This window comes from Bidens hawaiensis, unplaced genomic scaffold (genome assembly GCF_021521415.1).
Source record: "Bidens hawaiensis isolate Kalapana, Puna unplaced genomic scaffold, B.hawaiensis_p1.1 tig00015077_1, whole genome shotgun sequence".
Classification (NCBI taxonomy): Eukaryota; Viridiplantae; Streptophyta; class Magnoliopsida; order Asterales; family Asteraceae; genus Bidens; species Bidens hawaiensis.
Window position 1 is genome coordinate 460,871 of NW_027492338.1, and position 22,528 is coordinate 483,398.

Here is a 22,528-nt window from a genome sequence, read left to right on the forward strand (position 1 = left end):
ACAAGATTAGCACTTGGAAATGTCAAAGTGCTTTGAATATCCGATGGTTTGGATTTATTCTAAAACTTAATATATGATGGTTTGTAAATATAAACAAGTAATGTTTTGTTAACAACTCTAACGGGTGTTTTATAATCCCGTCTTTTGAATGTATATATAAAAGTTATGTTTTGATCCTTAAAGATTTATAAGTCTTCCGCAAACTAACGCAACTCTGATTTATTTACACTTATGGTACCAACTATTGGGTCACACGCCTAGGCCTTAGATGGGGGTGTGACAATAAGAACACCCTCCTATCCCTAATATAACCTTGTATAGATGTCCGATCTTCAATCGAGCCGAGGATCATTTCAGCCTCGATCTGGTAAAGGAAAATGATATATGAGGACATCTCTATTTCCAATTTCTATATCTAGTGATGAAAATATATACCAAACAGTAATGGAGGAATATTCATATTCGTTTGATGCTAACATTCAACTAGCTCATATTATTCTAAGTCGAATGTGTACGGAGAAGGATCAAGTAGATCAAATAAACCAATGATGTCAAGGGGAAATGAAATAATGACTTATCCTAAAGAAAATCCCCAGGGACAGGAATATTTAATTACCCCACAATCCAAGATCCGTACTTTTCTCACACTCAAGGTGAATGCTAGGACGTGGAATATAAAGAAATGTATGACATTGAAGATTATTCAACTCATTATGAAAACAATTTCACTAAACTAGCTAAATCAATGATTAAGAAAGAATTGGATACTGAGGAGGAGCAAAAAGAAAGGGAGAAATACGAAAACATCAAGAATGATTACAAAATCAGAAAATTGATCGTTCGCTGGAAAAAAGTAGACAATAAGATCTCAACAGTTGTAAACAATATAACTGTAATAAATTTGTGCACTCTTGTAACTGCAACACAAATAAAATATATGTTTTAATTTCCTCGAAATTATTAAACTTATCTTTAAAATTTATGTCAATAAAAGATAGCACGAACTTAGAGAGTAATTATTTCAGTAAGTCTGGAAATGAAAGAAAACGAACTAGAAGATGCAGAAGAAATCCAAGTGGACAAAATTCAAAAGATGACTGGCATCAAGTCAATGCCACATAAAATAATTAGCACGGATTAAAAGAGACAGACCCAGAAAGAGAACTATAGAAATTCTCGTGGTCTATTTATACACAAGGTATGTACTAGCCATTTCAAGAATATGCAACTAGAAAGTATTGATGCCTCTCCAAGAACCTCATCGACTATCATCATTAAGATATTTTGAAAATGATATAGTGGAATTATCATTTCATACGATTATCCCAACATCAATTCTAAAACAAAGAATAAACAACATAATTGTGCCCTTTTGAGACAAATAACCTCAACAAAAAGTTAGTTGAGGTTAAGTAAAAAAAGATGAATCAAAGCCAAAAACAAATCCTCTCAAACATGTTAAACATTTCATAGACAATTAGACCTTTCGTACATGTATCATTTTTTGCAATGTCACCCAGTTGTTGCAAACCTTCTGTCATTAGTATATAAATAAGAATTTCTTTCATGCTAAATCAATTCTCTTTACAGAATGTCTAACCCAAACAATCAAGAGAATAATGACGAAGTTTCAATTCAAAGAAGCAACAAGGATATATTAGAACCTGCATAGGAGGTTCCTGAGCAGTATCTTGTTAAAATTCAAGAGATGATTCATAACACAATGACTCCTCTCATCGATGCAATGAAAGGAGAAACACATAAAAGTAAGTCTCAGCATTCAAACAAGACCGTAGAACTCACCCATACTGAAATCCTTCTCATAAAGACGAAAGCGTTCATAGTTCCAACGTTGATACCAAGTTCAATCATAAGTTCAAGAAACAATTAGTCATCCAAGGCTGTAGTTTCAAGAACTTCAAAGCATATGTACCAAAAGAATTCAATGGTGACAAAGGTGCCATATCATCTTAACGATGATTGGAAGAGATCGAGTCCATTGTCATTATCAGCCAATGTGCTATCGTGAAAGGCACTAATCTCAAGGAATACAATACTAAGTTTCATGCGTATTGTATATTGGTACCACATATGGTAACACCCGAATTCAACAAAGTGACCCGTTACATTTGGGGGTTACCACGGAAAATTAGAGACATGGTGAGGTCTCATTTGCCTCAAACCACTTATTCAACCATGGAATTAGTTGGTTATCTCATTAATGGTCTTATTAGAAACCAAGAGGAAGATAAGAATGGTAAGGTAAATAAAGAAGAACCCGAGGAAAAGAATACAAAGAAAAACAAAGAAAAAGAGGAAGGTTCATTCGAATTCACAAGACCAATCTGCCAAAGTTGTGGCAGAAGACACCATGGGAAATGTTTAAGATCAACTAACATTCCCAACATAAATCTATTAATAACATGTACCTTTTGCAAGAAACTCGGTCATTCGGAAGATAATTGTCAAAGGAAAATAGTTGTATATTTCAGTTGTGGAGAAAACGAACACTTTAGCTTAGAATGTCCGAAAAAGACAAGCAACGCAAGTGGAAGCGGTGCTAAGAAAGGGGATGCTAAAATAAAAATGTTAAGCAAACAATATGTATCCGATAATCAAGAATAAAAGCAGGTAAGAGTACGTCAAAAGAATGTTCAAGATTCAAAGACATTAGAAATAACTAATAGTATTAGTTAACTCTTGTAAACTCATTTTTAAACGAGGAGTTTTGTAACAGCAAAAGGGTAAGTAAATCCCTAATGTATACAAAGAAAGATATTAGCATAAAGATCGTGTCTTTACACAAAGAATGTTTATACTCATGAGAAGAGAGATAGTTAATTTCAAAAATTATTCGAAATACAATAGACTATATATTTAATATAGTTCATCACCTATAGAAAAATGAAATAAAGAGAATGATGAATTAAACTAGACATAAGAGCATGTCTACTCAAAGAAAATTAGTTATCCGAACTTTGAAAGTTCAAAGAAATAATTGATAGACATAAGCAGAAAGAATCCGCTAAGATCATGAAGCAAAAGATTACATGACTCAAGTTTGGATATTTGGAAAGTTATCAAGATAAATAAAAAGGATTCGATAGACTTAATCTAAGATGCAATCTAGTTAACATCAGTTAATGTTTAGAATGTAAAAGGTAAGGTAAATAGTTAAACACAACTGGCCACTGTGCTTAGCTATTTTTTACAATTACTTATCACATTTTAAACTATTAACTGAATACATCATCCAAAGATGTGAGTTAACAACAAATCAGGAATTTCAACCATTCAAACAATTTAGTTAACCTTGAGAAACAAATTAATATAGAATCTAATCATAAATCGATAAGCAAGAAATCACTTACAACGAATCTCGAGGATGAGATTCATTCCAAGATGGGGAGGATGTAACATCCCCAAAATTTCGATACAAATTTGACAACTCAGTAAAGTTGAAGGATTAAAAATATTCTCAAAAATAAGTAATGGCAAAATTAGATAAGGAAATAAAAGTATTCCATAAAGAGGTTTATCCCATATGAATGAAATGGGAGAAAGGAATTCATCTCACATGGAAGGATGGAAGAAAGTGGAAGCATTCCACATGGGTATAAATAAGAATAATAAAATCCATCCCACATGGAAAGTAAGAAAAATTTGGAAGCTCTTTATAAGGAGATGAGATTCCATAATAATATTATTTTATGCCTAGCATGCACCCAGTGGTCCTAGTGAAGGGGCGCACGGGCTCGGGCGAGGGGTGCAATGTGGCGCTTTGATGGCGCACTTTGCACTTCGCACGCTCGTATCGTCGCTTAAGGGTTGCCTTAGCACTTTTGGAAAATGAAAGTAAAACCAAAACATGACAATTTACCAAAGACAATGGACTAAAAGTGAAAATCTGAAATATTGGTCCTTCGCGCTACACGAAGCAACTTAGAATTACTTCACGCTACGCGAAGTGACCCTCATGCATGCTTGACACGCGTGGACACGTGGCATCACGTCGCAGTCCCGACGATGACTCATTAAGGTCGGTTCGCGTGACGCGAAAGACCCTAACATTTTTCCTTCGCACGAACGGGAAGGAGCACAAAACTTACTATAAGTTGGAAAGGTTCACTACACTTCCCATTTCACCCTAAAACATACTCTCTTACACATCGTTAGCCTCATTTTGCGTGCCAAGCATCATGGTGTGTGTCAAGCCTCTAACGGTATAAACTCTTGTACACAATATAGAGTAGAAGTGTTGCTCGTACAATCTTAGGCGTATAAACTCCAAATACCCGTATAAGGTAGGGGTTCTGCCTAAGTTATTATATTATTATATAATGGCTTAGACCCTAGTCGATGGTATAGCCTAGACCTTGATCAGATTTATAAATACAAAGGTTATAGATAAAATAATTTTTCTTTATAATTAAGAAACATAGAATTTTATATACATGAGGATATAATTAAAATAATGTTTCTACAAGATTAAGAAACATAAGTTGTTACATACAAAGGATATAGTTAAAACGTTTCTTCATAAGTAAGAAACGTAAAAGTTTTATATGAAATGAGTATAGTCAAAATAGTGTTTTTTCATGACTAAGAAACATAAGATTTTACTTACAAGGATCATAGTCTGATTAACGTTTCTTCTTGAAAAAGAAACTTATTATCAATGTTTCTTCATGAAGAAGAAACTCATCACAGGACTGGTAAATTAAACAAAAGACTTCAAGTCTAAATATTTTATTTAATCTAATGATCAATCAAGGTTTAAAGCTATCAATCCAGACTAAAGGTCCGTAGCCGGATCAAGAGGCGATCCGGGTATTTATAAACCTATTTGTTTATAGGTTAACATCAATCATTCATAAAGGTTTTCAAACGATATCACCACATCATTCAGATCGGACGATCACAGGTGGATATGTTGAACCTTTTACAATCAGTCATTAAGATAAACGAGTTGTTTATCTTAAGTCAGTCAAATGTTTGTATGAGATTACGTGATCTCTAACATACAAAGATTTAAGGGATTACGTGATCCATATTATATACAAGATAGAAAATAACAAGCAACTCAGACCGAGTACACATGTGTCTGGATCCAAACATAATTTGTCTAGTCTATCAATCAAGGCTAGACTAGAAATTATAATAACAGTTCTCCAATCATCAGTTCCCGGAGAACCAAAATTGTGTGTGTGTGACAAGTGGTACAAATCTCATAAATAAGAGACTTTTTTACTGAGATTGTTCATGAAAACTATCTTGTCAATATTTATTAAATGTTTTTAGAGTCAACGATTCACCAGCATATCGCTGACGTACTTTTCCCCCATATTTCAGGGAAACATAGTTCCACATGTAGCAAGGATTTATAGCCATATATGGAGTTAGATGCTCGCAAGGTAGAGATAGCTCAAATGTTTATTATTAAAATATTGTAAACAAGATTTAAACATGATTTGTAAAATTAAATAAGGTTTATAAAGCAAACACTCGGGTATTTATTATCCGAGAAGCTTTCCAAACAAATTAATATTTTATTATAAATAAAGACTTCCACTAAATCCCCTGCAACTCTGATATATTTACAGATAGGTACCAACTATTGGTCACACGTTTATGCCTAAGTCGGGGTGTGACATTCACCTGGTCTTTTTTAACAAATTGTTTCTATATTTACTTATTTTGTATATAACTAAAGCGACACTTCTTTTGTATATATTAGTTAAAAATATCATTCCCAGTAGGAGGTAAGTTTTATCAAATAGAAGTCAATATGTCATGGACTCCGATGAATTGTAAAATTAGCAAGGATTATTAGTATATTCTTGTATAAAATAGTCGGTTATTCTATAGAACAAATTTGTAATTATTCATACATAGGACAAAATGTGCAATTAACATTTAACTTATCTAGCATGTTGTATTTAACAATAATCTTATTTTGCTTAAGGGATATACAATTACTGCATTTAAAATTCTATATGATTTGACATGATAATAAATTTGTATTATGTTTTCTTCACGTGTAGTTCTTTTCTTAAACTATTTATTTTTAAGCTTTCTCTAAATTTTAATTTGAAATATCAGTCCAAAAATATATTTTTAAACAACATGTTTTTCATGAGTACATAAGAGCATCTACATCAACAAACCATTACAAACTGTCACATCAACTCCACATCAGATTCCAAACTTTTTTTAAAAAACCTCTATTTATTCCATAACAACAAACCTCCACAAACCGTCACATCATCACCTCATACTCCAATTAATTTATATAAAATAAATTATCTTTTATAATATATATTAATTATTTATAGTTTATGTTTGGCATATTATACTTAAATAATAAAATCTATTATGTAGTGAAATAAAAAAATTAATAAAAAATTAACAACAGTCAATGTTCTTCTTCATCAACGTTTCATTTTCTTTTTCCATTTCCAGATCTCATAAGTTTTCCTCTTCATTTCAATCAACAGTTCATCAACACCACTATTGATTTTGTCAACACATTCGTCCTTAATCGAATCAGGTTTGTTCTTCGAATCATCCTCCAATTTTGCCCTAAAGATTTTGTTCTTTCCGGTTGAAAAATTAGGGTTCGTTATTGGAAGGGGAAGTTTAACGATCCTCACCTGAAGTCGCTGCCATCGATCCGTCCTTGGTCTTGTTTCTTTTATCCATTATATTTAATGGGATATAGCAGAGCCGGCCTCGTCCGCAGAGCTGTTTGCAGTCCCGAACTGCTTCGCGGGACTTAATGGCCACAACGGTGAAGTCCGTGCTTTCCCTCTCCGCCGCTTGGCCACGTCATCCAGACCTTGGAATTCGTAGCCCGTTGAGAGTGCTCTAAGTTGCGTTTGTTTTATTGACCATTTCTTTTAACAATTGTTGATGCTTAGGTGTCAAAAGTAGTAGTTGTTAATCACGCATATTTAAAGTTTGATCTATTTCTTTAAACAAATATAGTAAATCAAACTTGTGGGTGTGTACTCTTGCCAAGGATTATTTTAAAACATCATTTTTAGTTACTATCAACAAGTGTCATAAAATATGGAAGGTATAAATTGGTAGCAATGTAAAATAATTAACTATACAATAATTGGATAACTATAATAATAGATGTTGAATATTAATTATTAAATATTTATTTAGAATAATATAATACCTTTTTTTTAATGGCACAAATTTAATGAAATCTATTCTTAAATCTACATAACATATTTTTGTAAGACTCAAACCCGCATCATTTTGACGAAGATAAACACATGTTTGTGATAATATCAGTAGGCTAAGTGGCCATCACCAAAATTATCGAATACATGATCATTTTATAGGAGTGATACATGAGAACAACTATTTAACTAGCTAACTATCTAATCTATTTATACTATCAAAGCATGGTGATTTTTTCATATAACATTATTCTAGAGCTGTCACATAAAACTAGAGTTGAGCGTTTTTCGGTACCAATACTGGTGCCGAATCAGTACCAAGTTTTTAGTTTTCGGTATCGGTACCGTACCGGTACCGAACCGGACATTTCGGTACCGGTACCAAATATTTTGAATTTGCAGGATCAGGGTTTTCGGTATCGGTGTCGGTCGGTACCAGTACCACCCCGAGCTCATCCTTACATAAGATGTCATGTGAGTAGTTTCCTATTTTATCATCTTTCTTCTAAAGACAATATTTGACACGAACCCGTTTAGTTGTAACCCATGACCCGACTTTCATTCAATCATGCTATAACAATGACCGATTCCTCCTCAAATGCATCTATCTTCATATAGAGGTAAGGCCTTGTAACATTTAGAAAAGTAAATTAGTGTGTAATACAAGTCTTGAACCCAAAATCCCATGTTTTAAACTAAAGATGATTACCAACTCCACTTAAGTAGTAATTGTATGGATTTCTTGATTTATAAATGATATGTTGTTAATTCACTTATAATTAATACTAGCAAATCATTAAACATTTAAGTCATAATCCAATGTTGTATTCAAAGAGGTTTTTAGATATTTATGAATTGTAAAATTTTGTTTATCATTATTTATATCTTATAAATCCATAAAATATATAATCATGTATATTATTTTAATTTAACTTTTTTTTGTTTTTTAACCACGCGTTTATCACACGGGCTCTATCCTAGTTTATAGTAATTAACGAGTGGTGCAAGAAAAAATTCTTCTGAATTAGGTTCAAGAATTTTATTTTATTTTATTGTTTGTTTTTTTAAACAACTAAACAAACTTTCATAAACTCAAACAATCAATTCAAGATTTTCCTCGGTAGAAGTTGAAAACAACAAATCAAAGTGAACGTATCCCACTAAATCGTTACATTAAGGGGTGTTTGGGATTGCTTACTTTTAACAACTTATAACTTATTAACTTTTTAAGGTATTTGGGATTGTTTTTTATGTGAGAGGGAAAAGCTAATAAGTTACACTTTTATAACTTATTAAAAAATTATAAGGAGTTTTAATAAAAAATCCCAAACACCCCCTAACTTGCTAATAACCTCCAAGGGGATATATACTTCGCCTTTAGGAATAATTAATTATGTGAGATGGTTTAATGAGATCTTTCAATTGTAAAGTTGCTTCTTGATCTTGCTTGAGCCTCAAGCGCATCGTTTCATCATTCTTCACTCCTTGGTTACCAGTAGTATTCTTTCCACATGCCTTGCTTGCAGCTTTTTATAATCATAATAGCCTAATAGGCATGTAAGCAAATAGAATGAACATGATATGTCAGTGTTTGTTAATTTAGCTTTACTCGAATAAATGATTGAACACGGATTTAGACGAACATGGTTTCCTATCCGAGCTAGTTTGTTAAGTTTGTTAGGAAAATAATTGTTTCGTCTACCTTCATACTTAAAATCAAATTATATCTTTTATTTTCAAGAAAAGAAAATTCTTACACATATAAACACCAACAGAGTTACATCTGGATAATGGGTAAGCGAGCAACAAGCTGTCTCGTGCTTAGCAACCTTCCTAGATTCCGCCCTCAAAACCGTCTGTCCCGGAATGAAGCCACTCTCTTAGCCCCACCAACGGAGAAGTGAGGTCGACACACGCATGTTTACCCCCTGCCCAGCCAAACACAAGAACGTCCACAGGACGTAGGGTAGATCTTCCCTCTCGCGGATCAGTTAGAAAGTTAATAGGAGCCTCTTTCTTGGCTGAGATCCCGGCACGCCTAAGCACATCCCATAAGACATCTCTAACCCAGTCGTGACGATACTTGAATCCCGACAATTCCGTACAGCGGAGGCATGCTCACCAAATCTATCCAAACATGTTTTTTTACAAATGGGGCATTATTCGTCTGGAGGGAAAAAAGGAATCATAAGGCAAAGATGACTCTTTATTCAACTGCCGAAATCCGTTGCCCAAGAGCTTCAACGGGCACAACAATAAAAAAATCATGGGCATGAGCCCCCTTGAGACAAGCAAAAACTGCCTTTTTGTCTCGGGGTCATATCGAATCGCTTCTCCAAATTATGTACGTGTTTACCATAAAGAACACTCGCCAAGTTTTGTTGAGGTTTCTTGGGGACGGTCTCCTTATCAGTAAAACCGCCTAGATAAAGGTCCAGGAGAGTTGTTCCAATATTACCAAGTGCAAATGAGTAGTCAGGATCTATCCCCATAACACCAGCACTTCGCAAGATGTGGTCTTGCATTTTCCACGACTGGGCCCTGGAAGCCACAAAGGCATATGCGGAGACATCCTCCGCCGAGAAAATTCCTAAGCCTCCGCAACGCATTGGGAAGGAAGCCAACCTCCACTAGAAGTCCCCAAAATGCGGTCCTCCACCACAACAATATCTTCAATTGCCCCCCGCAGGCCCGCATCAAAGATGGACACAGCCTCTTTGATATGTTCAGGTTGATAGGTCAGGAGCCCAAACACTAACTTAACAACACCCATGCACGAGCGCAACAAAAGGAGCTCACTTTGGGGGTCCCTCAGGTCCGGCAGGCGTTTCATAAGTTCAACCGCCCTCAAAGCGATTTTAGTTGTCAAAGACCGAATAATGCATCCCGACTAACCGCTCCCCCCAGGAGTTTAACTCCCCTCACAGGCCTGCTAATCTCGCTAGGGAATAAACCCGGCACTTTCTTCGAACCATCGCAAGACGGCCAAAAAATCTCCATTTCCCGAATATTTAGCCTAAGCCCCAGAGACGCCTTCTCTGAGCGAATAATGCCCAACGCTCTAGCAATTCATAAAGACAAACGAACACAAATTCATTTAAATGAATATGATTGAACAATAACGAATAATTTAGTATGTTAATCGTGTCAAGTTGGTGAGTTGAAATATGCAACCCGAACTTGACCCATATTGTTATCCGTGTTAAAGATTCCAACCTTAACATGCACATATAAATTCGGGTCAAGTCGAACATGACTCTTTGAACCCATACATCTAAAGGAATTAGAAGAGCTTTTCAAAACCAGAAGGAATATAATTTAGAGTCGGTAGTGCAAATGAATAACATGAATTTAAGAAAAATAAAGATTTTGAAAATGGATTGGAAATTGCAAATGTATATTCAGAAAATAAAAAGCTGTAAAAACAAAAATAAAAAGTATAACTATACTTCTTTTAATTTCTTAAACGGGTAAATGGGTCCACCTTAATCTAACATGTAAGTTTTTAAATGGTTCAATCTGAACCCGATCATTTTTGAAATGAGTCGTGTTAGCCGACTTAAAACTTTATATTTTTATGTGAGATTTGGTCATGTTTCGAATCGTTTTAACAATCGTCACCCGTACCGATTTAGCTTATTCGGTACGGTATTGGTACTCAGTTTTGTTGAATTTTGGTACAGGTACAATTGGGTACAAGTACGGATACGGTACAGGTACATATGGTATTTTGTACATGTTTGGAGTATGTAAAGGTTAATTGGGATTCTTCATGTTTAATATATAAAATGAATTCTACAACCATGTTATTATTGAATAAGTACCAAACGTTTCTTCAAAATTAAATAATATGACATCCAAGACTCGAACCAACAAACAATCACTTAAAGCCGGCGACCGAATTAGGTTCTTCAATACTATCTTATCATGAAATCGACGCCAATTTGGCACCTGTACTAATTTGGTACCCGCCACATACCTGTGAAAGTACCGATACCCGGACTAATTGAGGTTGTTTGTTACTCGTACCGGTGTTAGTTTCAAGATCGTCGAGATTTGAAAACTAATAAGCAAAGTGGTACATAAACGGGTACTTTACCACGCTCATCCCCACTCTATATATAAAGGATATAAAGGTATATATGAAAGAATTGGTTGGGTGAAGGTAAAACGAGCCGAAACTATATCTAGTGGGCTTGGATATTAAGTCCAACTATGGCCCAATCCTATAATAGAATCATGTAAAACGAGAACACAAACTGAGACGACCTCTTAAATTAAAACCGCCTTAGAGCACTGTAAAAGGCCATTTTTGTACTGGTGGTTGGATCCTTGGGGTGACTGAAATTATAGGACATAGGATTTAGGAATCACTTAATATAGAAAACAAACAAACCTAGAGGATTCAGGTTGCAACCTAAGCGGCGACTCAATATGTTTTGGTTAATATTATCATAACGGGTTGATTTCAGTTATAAACAGTTTGGGTTAATTTGGATATTAGGGAAATGGGTCGCTTGATCATGCTAATTGAGTTTAGACATACGTAGCCTTTAGTTATAGGTGGGTCCAAATTTCAATCAACAAATCTAAGTATATCTTAGGTTAACTAATCTTAGCTTTTTAATTTTCATTTTTGAAAATTTTAATTTATAAAACCACCTCTTACTCTCTTAGCACTTCACGTAAATATCAAAATAGAAACTACAAGCATCCACGTAAATATCAAAATAGAAACTACAAGCATCAAGAAACCAAACATTTTGAAAAATCACCAAAATTCACATAAAAAACAAACAAACTTGGCACATGTCAAAAACACCGATCATGGTCCAAGCAAAACTTTCAAACCAAACCTATAAAACTTAGGAATGATACTTAACCAAAACCAACACCAAACCAACAATCAACGCCACCTTCCAAGGCGAACTCCCATCTTGCTTTCCCGACTCTACCGGCAAACCCGCGGCTTGGACCGCATATGACAACCGGTTCTTCATCGTAAGATAAGTTACCCCTAATAAAACAAGGGGCAACAAGTACAACATAAACTTGAGACCCGTATTCTCGCTTTCATCATGCGCCTTGGACTCGGACTGACTAGACATGTACATCAAGAATATGACTAGACCCGAAAAGGCTAGCAACTGCGTTGGCGGAGTGGATGCCGAACCAAGGGTCTGGTCGACCCAGCTTTGGTCTGACCTACCTTCTCTTATGAACCAACCCATCTTAATTAAGCTCTATATGTGTGTGTTTTTGTTAGTATAATTTGATTTGTGTGTTGTTTGGTGTGGGCACGTAGTGTGTGGATATATATCTTATCATGAGTTTCGGATTGTAGTGAGAACCGACTCTGTTGTATGGTTTAATTATTTATTTCATAAGTTTGTGATTGGGTAGGAGTAAGCAATACAGGTTTTTTACACTCACGTCGGTTAATATTGTAATTGAACCACATAACCAAACCCAATAAACATCGACGACTTGGTTTATATTTTCTTAAAAACTAGTTTTTTTGCTAGATTTAAATTTTGCAATGATTGAAAAACCGAAAAGCCCGATTTTAAATGATTTATAGAAACTAATAAATGGTATATAAAAAAGAAAACGTATAAGTTAAGTCTAGAAATGTGTAATAATTAATTAATTACTAAAAAATAAGTTTAAGTCAAAATGTGTAAATTTAATATCCAAATTCAGTATATTGACTCGGTTTTTTCAATCAAATGTTTTCATATCCAAACGATTAAAGTGAAGTATTGAACTGATGGTAAAAGTTGAAAACCCATAAAAATGAAGTTGAAAAGTTTACAAAGATCCAAAAATTGAATTTTTGGTTAGGTTAATTTGATCCCGAAACCAACCCAAATCAACTATACGCATCCCAATAGGATCAATCAATCAATCATATCCAGTGGAATCTCACTAATAGCAAAGCTATAAGTAGGGTCTGAGGAGGATGAGATGTAGGCACACCGTACCTCTATCCAATGAGATAGAAAAGTGACTTCCAGAGAGACCATCAGCTCTAAAAAAACATATGTATAAGCGAATATAAGAGAAAATCAAATTTTAATAGTAATATAATTAATAATAGCACGTAGTAAAAATAATAATAATACTAATACATAAATAGATAAAAAATCTTAAATATATAAACGAAACCTTTAAAGGCTCTCTGGTTGCTCCCTACAGTTTCTCAAGCCACCAGATTACTTTATTTGTAAATTGAGTATTCTCATGCATTTGACCAGAATTCATGGATATGGGTCTTATCAAACACAAATAGCCCTTAAACAGGTTATAACATCTCATTAAATTAAAAATTAATCACATCAAATATATGATATGAAAATCTTATAAAATAGGGATATATTAAAAATTAATATTTACCTTTAAAAAAATATTGTTTATAATAAGAAACATTTTTATAGTAAAAAAAATAAACGGGTCATGGGTCTCACCAAACCCAAATATATTTGAAACCGAGTTATAGCATTTCATTTATTTGTGAAACATTTTCATCCTCATACCTTAAATATATTATTAACTTTCTTACGATAAATAAAATTAAAATCCAAAAAAATATATAAATATTGGAAACAATAATGTAAAACAATCGCCGTAATACGGGGATAAAATCTAGTATATAATATAGAGTTAATTGTCATTTTAGTACCTATGGTTTGAACAAGTACGCAACTTTAGTACATTTTTTAATTTTTCGCAACTGGCTACTCCATGTTTCAAAAACTGGTCATTTTAGTACTTTTTTGTAACCCCGTTTAAATTGCCCGTTAAGTCAAGGGCATAATGGTAACTTTAGTTATTTTATTTATTTTCTTTTTTCTTTTAAGCCCCTTCACTTCCTCCTTTAATATCATCCAAACCCTAATCTCATTCTTTCACCAAACATTTTAAACAAGCTTGCTTGCCATGGTGGTTTGCTCAAGTGGCTGAGGTCATTGCCGCCACCAGCCACCATTTTCACCCCCATCTTTCTGCACCGCCACCAGCCACCATTTTCAACCCCATCTCCGTTCTGAACCGCCACCAGCCACCATCGTCACTTGCCTTTGTAACCGTCTTCTCTCCTTTCCCGGACCGGCAAGAAATCAAGCAGTTGAACTTAGATCCAAATGTTCTCAAATCCTCACAAGTTTTCACCGGAAAATGAACCCAACTCCTTTACACCGGCGAACAATCTTGTTTTTTGAGACGCGCCGGCATCGGAAGCTTCAATGTTGTAAATTCCGACAAAGTTGTAAGCGTATTTCTTCTAGTTCTTCGTTTACAACGGCGTCCAATGCTGGCTGGAGAGCAGTGGAGCATGCAAGGATGGTCGTTGGCGGTAGTTAATGGGCGAATGGTGGATGGTTGTTAATGAATCTGGGGGATCTGAAGGGATTGGATTGATTGAAAATTAGGTTTAGGTTTGACCCAAGCTTCAAGCTTTATTTGTGATTTTGACTTTTTGAAAGAAACCCGTTAAGGTGGAGTTTTATTAAAAGAAAATAAAATAACAAAGTTACTAAAGTGCCCAAGACTTAACGGACAAACATAGACGGAGTTAGAAAAAAGTACTAAAATTACAAGTTGTAGAAAAGTGAGGTAGTCAGTTGCAAAAAAATCTAAAAAATGTACTAAAGTTGTATAGTTGTTCAAACCATAGGTACTAAAATGACACGTAACTCTATAATATATGAAAAGAAAATAACATAATGTTGTGTGACCTAAAATAAGATAAAAAAAAGCCCCTAAAATATTCATTTCTTCCTAATAATCCTCAACAACTATTGTTTTCAAGATAATATCATATAGATATTGATGAACGGGTAAAGAACTATTGTTTCAAGGGGTTGATACGGGAATAAAGTGAATAAACCATTTAAGCTGTAAAACTATTTTATGTATAAATAGTTTACAAGAAAAAAAAAAGAAATTTGCCATTTGATTTCTGTTAAATAAATTTTAATTAAAGGAATTATTTTTATATAACCTACAAATATACAGTGATTTGAACCTTGTGTGTCGTAGCCTTTTGTAAAAATAATTCGTTTACAACAAAATATAATTAAAACACAACTTTCGAGAAAGATTAGGGTGGCTTTTATATCTGATAAGATAAGGAAAGGAAGATAAAGATGGTTTGGATATATGAAAGGAAAACAGACGACGACTCCCGTTAGATCAATAGAAAAAATTCTACAGATGAGAGAATGGGTAGAAACAAGTCCAAATTAACTTAGAATAAGAGGATCAAACATGATTTAATAAGACCTGCATGATTAATAATAGTAATATGTGTTATGATAATAACTTCACTTACACATTAGTTTTTACTTTTATTATTAATATTAGTATTATTTATTTATTTTATTATTTATTTTAATTTTATTCAAATTCTTGTCCGTACTTAATAATATACTATTGTAAATATTAATATAATTTTATGTTTGTTAGACTGTGGGTAATGGCTCGCGAAGAACGGGGCGCGGTCCAAGTGGTCGGTTAGGTGGCTCACGAACACCACTACACCCATTTAGTGGTCAGGGGCGCAGACGTCCGGCGTGGGTGTGACCGCGGGAGAAATATAGCCGTTGGAGCCTCGTTGACTGGTCAACCTTACCGTTGGCCAGTAAAATATATTTATTTTTTTATTTTTTTTACCTATAAATATAAATCCACACTTTCTATAAAAACTCAAACCATACATTCTCTCTATCAAAACTTCTATTTATATATTTATAAATGGCATCGTCGTCATCGTCTTCGTCTTCCTATTCTACCGAAGAAGACGAACTCATTTGTCAAGCGGTTCAAACGACAATAAGCTTTTTGAGAGATCAAAATCTCCCCCGAGCCCCATTGTTCCGCCAACCGCGTATTCGTGATCGAAAGACCACTAACAAAACTTTGATACGTCGCTATTTTAGTCCCAACCCCACATATGGTGAGGATAGTTTTAGAACCCGTTTTCGAATGACTAGACGATTATTCACGCGTCTAGCAAATGACTTGCCGGAGCACTTTGAGTATTTTCAACAAAGGGATGACGTTAGAGGTAAGCTCGGATTCACGGCTACTCAAAAAATTACCGCCGCTCTTCGGCAACTAGCGTATGGTGTTGGATCGGACATGTTGGACGAGTATCTACAAATGGCTAAAAAGACCGGACGCAATGCGCTTAACCACTTTTGTAGACGTATATATTTTTTTCACGTTTGTTTATATATTTTTCAAATATGTACATAACTTATATAACTTTAATAATTGTATTTAGGGGTCATATCGCTATACAAGCGAAGATACTTACGTAGACCAACAATGTATGATATCCAACGCATATACGAGGTGCACGGTGAAAAGCATGGTTTCCCCAGGATGCTCGGTAGCCTTGATTGTAAGCATGTTGGTTGGGCTATGTGTCCCACTGCTTGGCGAGGTCAATTCCATCGAGGTGATCACCCCGGCCCTACTATTGTACTTGAGGCGATGGCGTCACAGGATCTTTGGATTTGGCATGCGTTCTTTGGGGTTGTCGGGTCTAATAATGACCTCAATGTTATCAATCAGTCACCGATAATCGATGACCTTATCGACGGGGTTGAACCCCCTCAAGCTTTTTTTGCAAATGGAGAACATTTCAAGTACGGGTACTACCTCGTTGATGGTATTTACAACGAATGGGGGATACTTGTTCAAGCTTACGCGTCTCCAGAATCTGACAAACGAAAGTATTTCAAGAAGAAACAAGAATCGGCAAGGAAAGATATTGAAAGAGCGTTTGGAGTCCTAAAGAAAAGATGGGCAATGTTGGCGAATCCAATAAGATTTTGGACAAGGGAGAAGATAACGGAAGTCGTCATCACGTGTATAATCCTACATAACATGATACTAGAAGACGAGGGTAAAGCTATTTGTCAAAACTACCAAGGTGATATTCCAAGACAAGAATCGACGATCACCAATGAATAACGACTCGACAACATATATATCATCAAGAGCCGTGAGTTACACGGCAACGTTCGGCATGAGTTGGTCGAGCATTTGTGGGATAGAAGACCCGATAATCTTGTATTAGACTAGTATCAACGTAATGTTTTATATTATTATTAATGTAATGTTTTATATTATTATTTAATGTATTATTTAAAATAATTAAATAAATAAAAAACTGGATCAAGCTCCTGATCACCTGAACCACTACACCCTCTGGGGCTTGGTTGAGGGGCTTGATCCATGGCCATGTCATCGCCTACGTGTCATATTTTGCTTGGATCACTTGGGGCTCAACCAAGCCCCATTACCCTTAGCCTTACTATTATATACTGCTTCCTGAAAGAAGCCTCTCCATCCATAAAGATAAATGTAAGGTTTACTGGCATTTCACTTTTCTCATATCCTGATAGCTTTAACTATTTATGAAATTTGATAGGTATTATTGATATTTATATATGTTATTCGGTTTCATAAGCTTATGCACGTATTCACCTAAAAGAACTCATATTTTGCCCGTTTCAAACTTTAAATTAACTAGTCTAAACCTCATTTTCAACCAATGAATAATTCTACAAGCCTTGGTAACTTCAGCAAACTTAAGGTTGTGCCCATTTACTGAGTACTAGGGATGAGCATGGGATGGGACCGATACCGATCTGGATTTTCCCGATCTCGAAAATTAGAAATTCTTGGTACCGGTACCGGTACCGAAATATTCGGTTCGGTACCGGTACCGGGAAAGTACCGATACCGAGGATAAAAAATCGGGAATTACCGGTACCGTATCGTACCGTACCGGTACCGGTACCGTACTAATCCAAAAACTTAAAACTTTGGTACCGATTCGGTACCGACGGTACCAAATCGATACCGATTTCGGTATCGGTACCGGTACTGATTTTGCTCATCCCTACTGAGTACACTTTAATTTAAGCTTGAGCTCGTTTAAACTCAATTTGATTTGAGATTTTGGTAAACCTTAACTCGAATAAATCATGAGTGATTTAGCTAGTTTTACTATATGTAAGTCATAAAGGAAAGAAAGAAACTTTATTGTTTACGGATCATATACAAGTGAGTTTCTAGCTAAACCAAAACTGAATTAAAATACATATTTGGGTGTCAAGACATGACGTTTGTTACCGAAACAAATATTGACAACTTACTTGAAAACTTGATGCAGGCCCTTTTTATAAAGCTCGGTATACTTGATTAGAAGTATTTGTAGTTTAGGTTAATATTTTGTTTCACAGATTGATCGTCTATATTGCAAAGTTATGGATTTAATGCACTTTGGTGTAGCTGAAATTTGTATTTTGAAGTTTATATTGTAAAATTCTGGATTTAGTGCATTTTGGTTAATTGTGTTATTTTTTATGAATTAGTTTGATTGTTAAAATTAAACGGTTTAAATAGATTTGGGAGGTTAAAATCTGGATTTGGCGCCATAATTGCAAATTATAAATGCTCATTAGACGCGGTTTAAGAGCGCGACTAAAAATATTTCTATAAAGGTGAGTTGCTCATTTGCCGCGGTTAGGAGGTATTTGACGCGGTTTAAAAGTGTGGCTAAAAATGATTTTTTGGAAATTATAGTAGAGCATTTGATGCGGTTTTTGAAGCATTTGACGCGGTTTCAAAACTGCGTCTAAAAATAAGAATAACTTTTGAGGCCCTATTTTTTGACGCGGTTAAAAACCGCGTCTAAAGCCCTTTTTCACCGCATCTAAAGCTATTTTTTCTACTAGTGATATCTAGAGAATATAAAAAATGTAATAACTTTTTTATAAAATTTTATAATCCAACAAAATGTTTGTATTATATATATTTTATATGTATTTTTTTATAAAATATCTTAGTTTTTTAAATATAAACTCTTTTTTATCAATAACCCAATAAGGTAAAGAGGAAGAGAAAAAAGTTTTAATGAAATTCTTATTTAATAAATACGGAGTAGTTTTTAAATCACTATATTGATAAATAATTTATTTTTGGTAAAAAGAAAACTCCGATAAATACATAATAATGCAGATGATAAAATATAAAATGAGAACCAAGGTGATGACAAGATTCCCCAATGACGAAGAAAAGCAGTCGGTGGTATGTTGTGTGCCAAATGAAAATGGTCCATTGAACAAGAAATATACTGTCAGTCCTTTGCATGGATACCACGTGTCGAAAACCCAATTGCCACCTTTCCCATCTACTTCTATCTACATAATAGAAAACTAAAACATTTTGTTAGATTATTAGGCTATGTGTGGTAGGCGTGGGTTCAGGCGATAAATGGGCGAAATTGGGCGTAAACACCGCCTCCAGGTGATATGTGGGTGAATTTGGGCGGGATGTTTTTATCGCCTGAAAGAAGAATAAATATTATTATTATTATTAAGAATAAATATTATTATTATTATTATTATATTATATGTATGTGTGTATATATATGTATATATGTTGTGTGTGTATATATGTATATGTATATGTATATGTATATATGTTGTGTGATATATATATATATATATGTATATATGTTGTGTGTGTATATATATGTATATGCAAAATGAATCCTAGAAACAACCCGAACCAACCGAACCACCCATTCCTTCCTTTCGGTCATCACCATGGTTCGCAAAACCAACCGAACGTGAACTTACAATGGAACCCGATGAACCTAAACCAACCGAGCTATCCGTTTCAATTTCCCGACTCGAACCTAAACATGTACGCCAACCGAGTTATATTTTTTTTTTATATTTTTAGTTATGTATTTTTTTTTTTGTATTTCTTTTTAATTTTAATGCTTTTTTATTTTATTATTTAAATAAATTAGTTTTTATTTATTAGTTTAATTATAAAAAGAAAATAATAAAAAAAGATACTGTGGGCCCAACTTGTAGCCCCTACACCATTACACCCCAAAAACAAATTCGCCCCCTTGCTGACTGGGCGCCACGTGTCACAATTCGCCCACAATTGTAGCCCCTCCACTACACATAGCCTTATGTATAGATGTCATTTTACTTCTCGTCTTATAATGACACATCAGCTCACATAATACCCTACCCAACTTCACTCTCTTTTACAATATCTAGAAATGGTCATTAGGGTGTTCTTCAGGTTTGTTTTCCGGGTTTCGGGTTTTTCGGGTTGGGTTATTCGGGTTTCAAAGTTTTAAATCTTGACCCGGAACCCAACCCCAATCTCTCATGAGTTTTTCGGGTTCGGGTTTTTTCGGGTTGAGTTAATCGGGTTTCGAGTATCCTAGAAAAAAACACAAAACCAAAAAATTTTAAAAACTATAATAAGCAACATATTCTTCTTTGCTTATAACACATATAATCAAATAATAAACTAACATGACTTGATAAAACAATTCAAAAGAAGAATAAAACTAACTCGAACCATAATCGTATTCAATTGGGCGTAATTTGGTTATTCGATTACGGTTGCTATAAGTAATAAACGGAATTCATAAATTAATAATAAGCAATCGACCCATAATAGTTAGAATTACAACATTCGATTAGAACCAGCATCTGATAACTTTAGTGACTAAGACTTAGCCTATTATACATAAAAATATATTTAATTCAAAACTAAAAGTTTATTCGGGTTTTTCGGGTTAGACCCAAATCTTCTAAATAAAACCCGAGAACCAACCCGAATTACTTCGGTTCGGGTTAGTCTTTTCTCGGGTTCGGGTTCTTCGAGTCGGTTTAGTTCGGGTTCGAGTACTTATTTTTTCGGGTTGGGTTTCGGGTAAAAGTGACATCCCTAATGGTCTACCAATTCACCACTTCTCTCACTTTTTAAATAAAAAATAATAGTTATTTAACTAAAATTATAAAATAATATTCATTATTAATTTATTGCTTAAAGAATTACGACTAAAACTAGTAACATTCATTAATAATAAAAAAAGTATAAACGTAAAATTTAAAAAGTAATAAATTTTGAGTACCCATCGTGGTCGGATGGCCGAAAAAGTAAATATGTTTTGCCAAACTTACAGGTACAAGCACGTGTGAAAGTCGTTTACGAAACCAAAAAAGTATTTGTTTCAAAACAAATCTGTTTTCGGTAAAATTTATATCAAGATGTTCATAAAAAAAATTATACAAACCTATGTATTTAGTTTTGTTTTTTTTTAAAGTTAACAAAAACAAGTTATTAACCAACAATGAATTTAGGTGCTATATTAAATAAAGAGACAAGTTAGGTGCATTTCTTGGTTGAGCAGCAAGATTATCGGTGAATTTTCAACCAAAAACTTCATGCTGAGCGGCACTTTTGTGAGTGGGATGGTGTTTGCCGGCAACACCGATTGCCAACAAGACAATTGCACAGTGAATCAGTGACCACACCTTTTAGCCTTAGAAAAGCCTGACCTTTTTCCTTATCTAGAATAAAAATTTAGAGATCTTGATCTCAAAAAATATTTTGGATTTATTTGCATCATAATATTTATTCAGTAGTATTCGATACATAAAACATAGAAGAAAAGTATTCGATACATATATAACAGAGAAGAAAAAGTTGAGTTGAGATGTAGCCCAGTTGACCCCTAAGTCCTTCATAGATCCGATCCGCCTGTACCTAGTAATATGGTGTTTTTTTTAAACTAAAAGAGACGATATGTTTTAAATCCTTTAAAGTACAAGATTAGAAAGGATTTTAGGTGAACCAAATTGCACTGTTCAAGTAAATAAAAAAAACTTTGTTGGATATGCGCAGATCATATGTTAAAGAAAACTAAATAAAAATTAATTTGGTCAAAAATACCATGAGTAATGATAAAAATACCTTTCTTTTACTTTTTATTTTATGGGCTCGTGTTTATTTCTCCAGAGTAAATCCTACGATACATGTTAAGACATTAGAAAGAACTACATATCTTTATTTATTTGTCTTTGTTGCACTCTACACAACCCCTCAGCAAGATAAGCAATTTGCTTTCCTTTTCCTTCAAGTGGCACAACTTCTCCTTGCGCTAGACGTAGTTCACTGCATGAAGGTTGCAGCAGAAATTGTGAAATTTGCGAGTATTGAGGTTGGTTTTGTGAAAATTATGAAAATTGTGGTGGATTTTGTGAACTCATAGCTTTGCTTATGTTTCGCCTTGAACTCGCTAGGGTTCAACAGCCATTAAGCGGGTCATTCTTGTTAATTAGTCGTATAACTGTCATTAAACGGGCTATTCTTCAAAAATAGAACACTTGCGCCGGGTGGTTATTTCAAAGTAGCAGTCCGCTACCCCAATAAGAGCCTTGGTATATCACAGCCATCATTTCGTATAAACTAAGCCAAACTCATATAGGAAGTTAGAGCAT

The 22,528-nt window shown here is 34.4% G+C and overlaps 1 protein-coding gene across 1 annotated transcript; it reads left to right on the forward strand.

Annotated features, from left to right (window-relative positions):
* The first annotated feature begins 16,178 nt into the window (after positions 1-16,178).
* On the forward strand, positions 16,179-18,906 carry LOC143548387 (uncharacterized). Its single transcript, XM_077039572.1, has 3 exons — positions 16,179-16,401; positions 16,480-16,852; positions 18,795-18,906. Exons 1-3 carry the CDS (start codon positions 16,179-16,181, stop codon positions 18,904-18,906), a joined length of 708 nt encoding a protein of 235 aa, XP_076895687.1.
* Positions 18,907-22,528: the final 3,622 nt, after the last annotated feature.

Coding starts and splice junctions, on each gene's coding strand:
- LOC143548387 (XM_077039572.1), top strand. CDS start 16,179: ATGACTAGACGATTATTCACGCGTCTAGCAAATGACTTGCCGGAGCAC. Junction 16,402..16,479: donor GCTTAACCACTTTTGTAGAC/GTATATATTTTT, acceptor AATTGTATTTAG/GGGTCATATCGCTATACAAG. Junction 16,853..18,794: donor GGAGAACATTTCAAGTACGG/GTACTACCTCGT, acceptor TGGAAATTATAG/TAGAGCATTTGATGCGGTTT.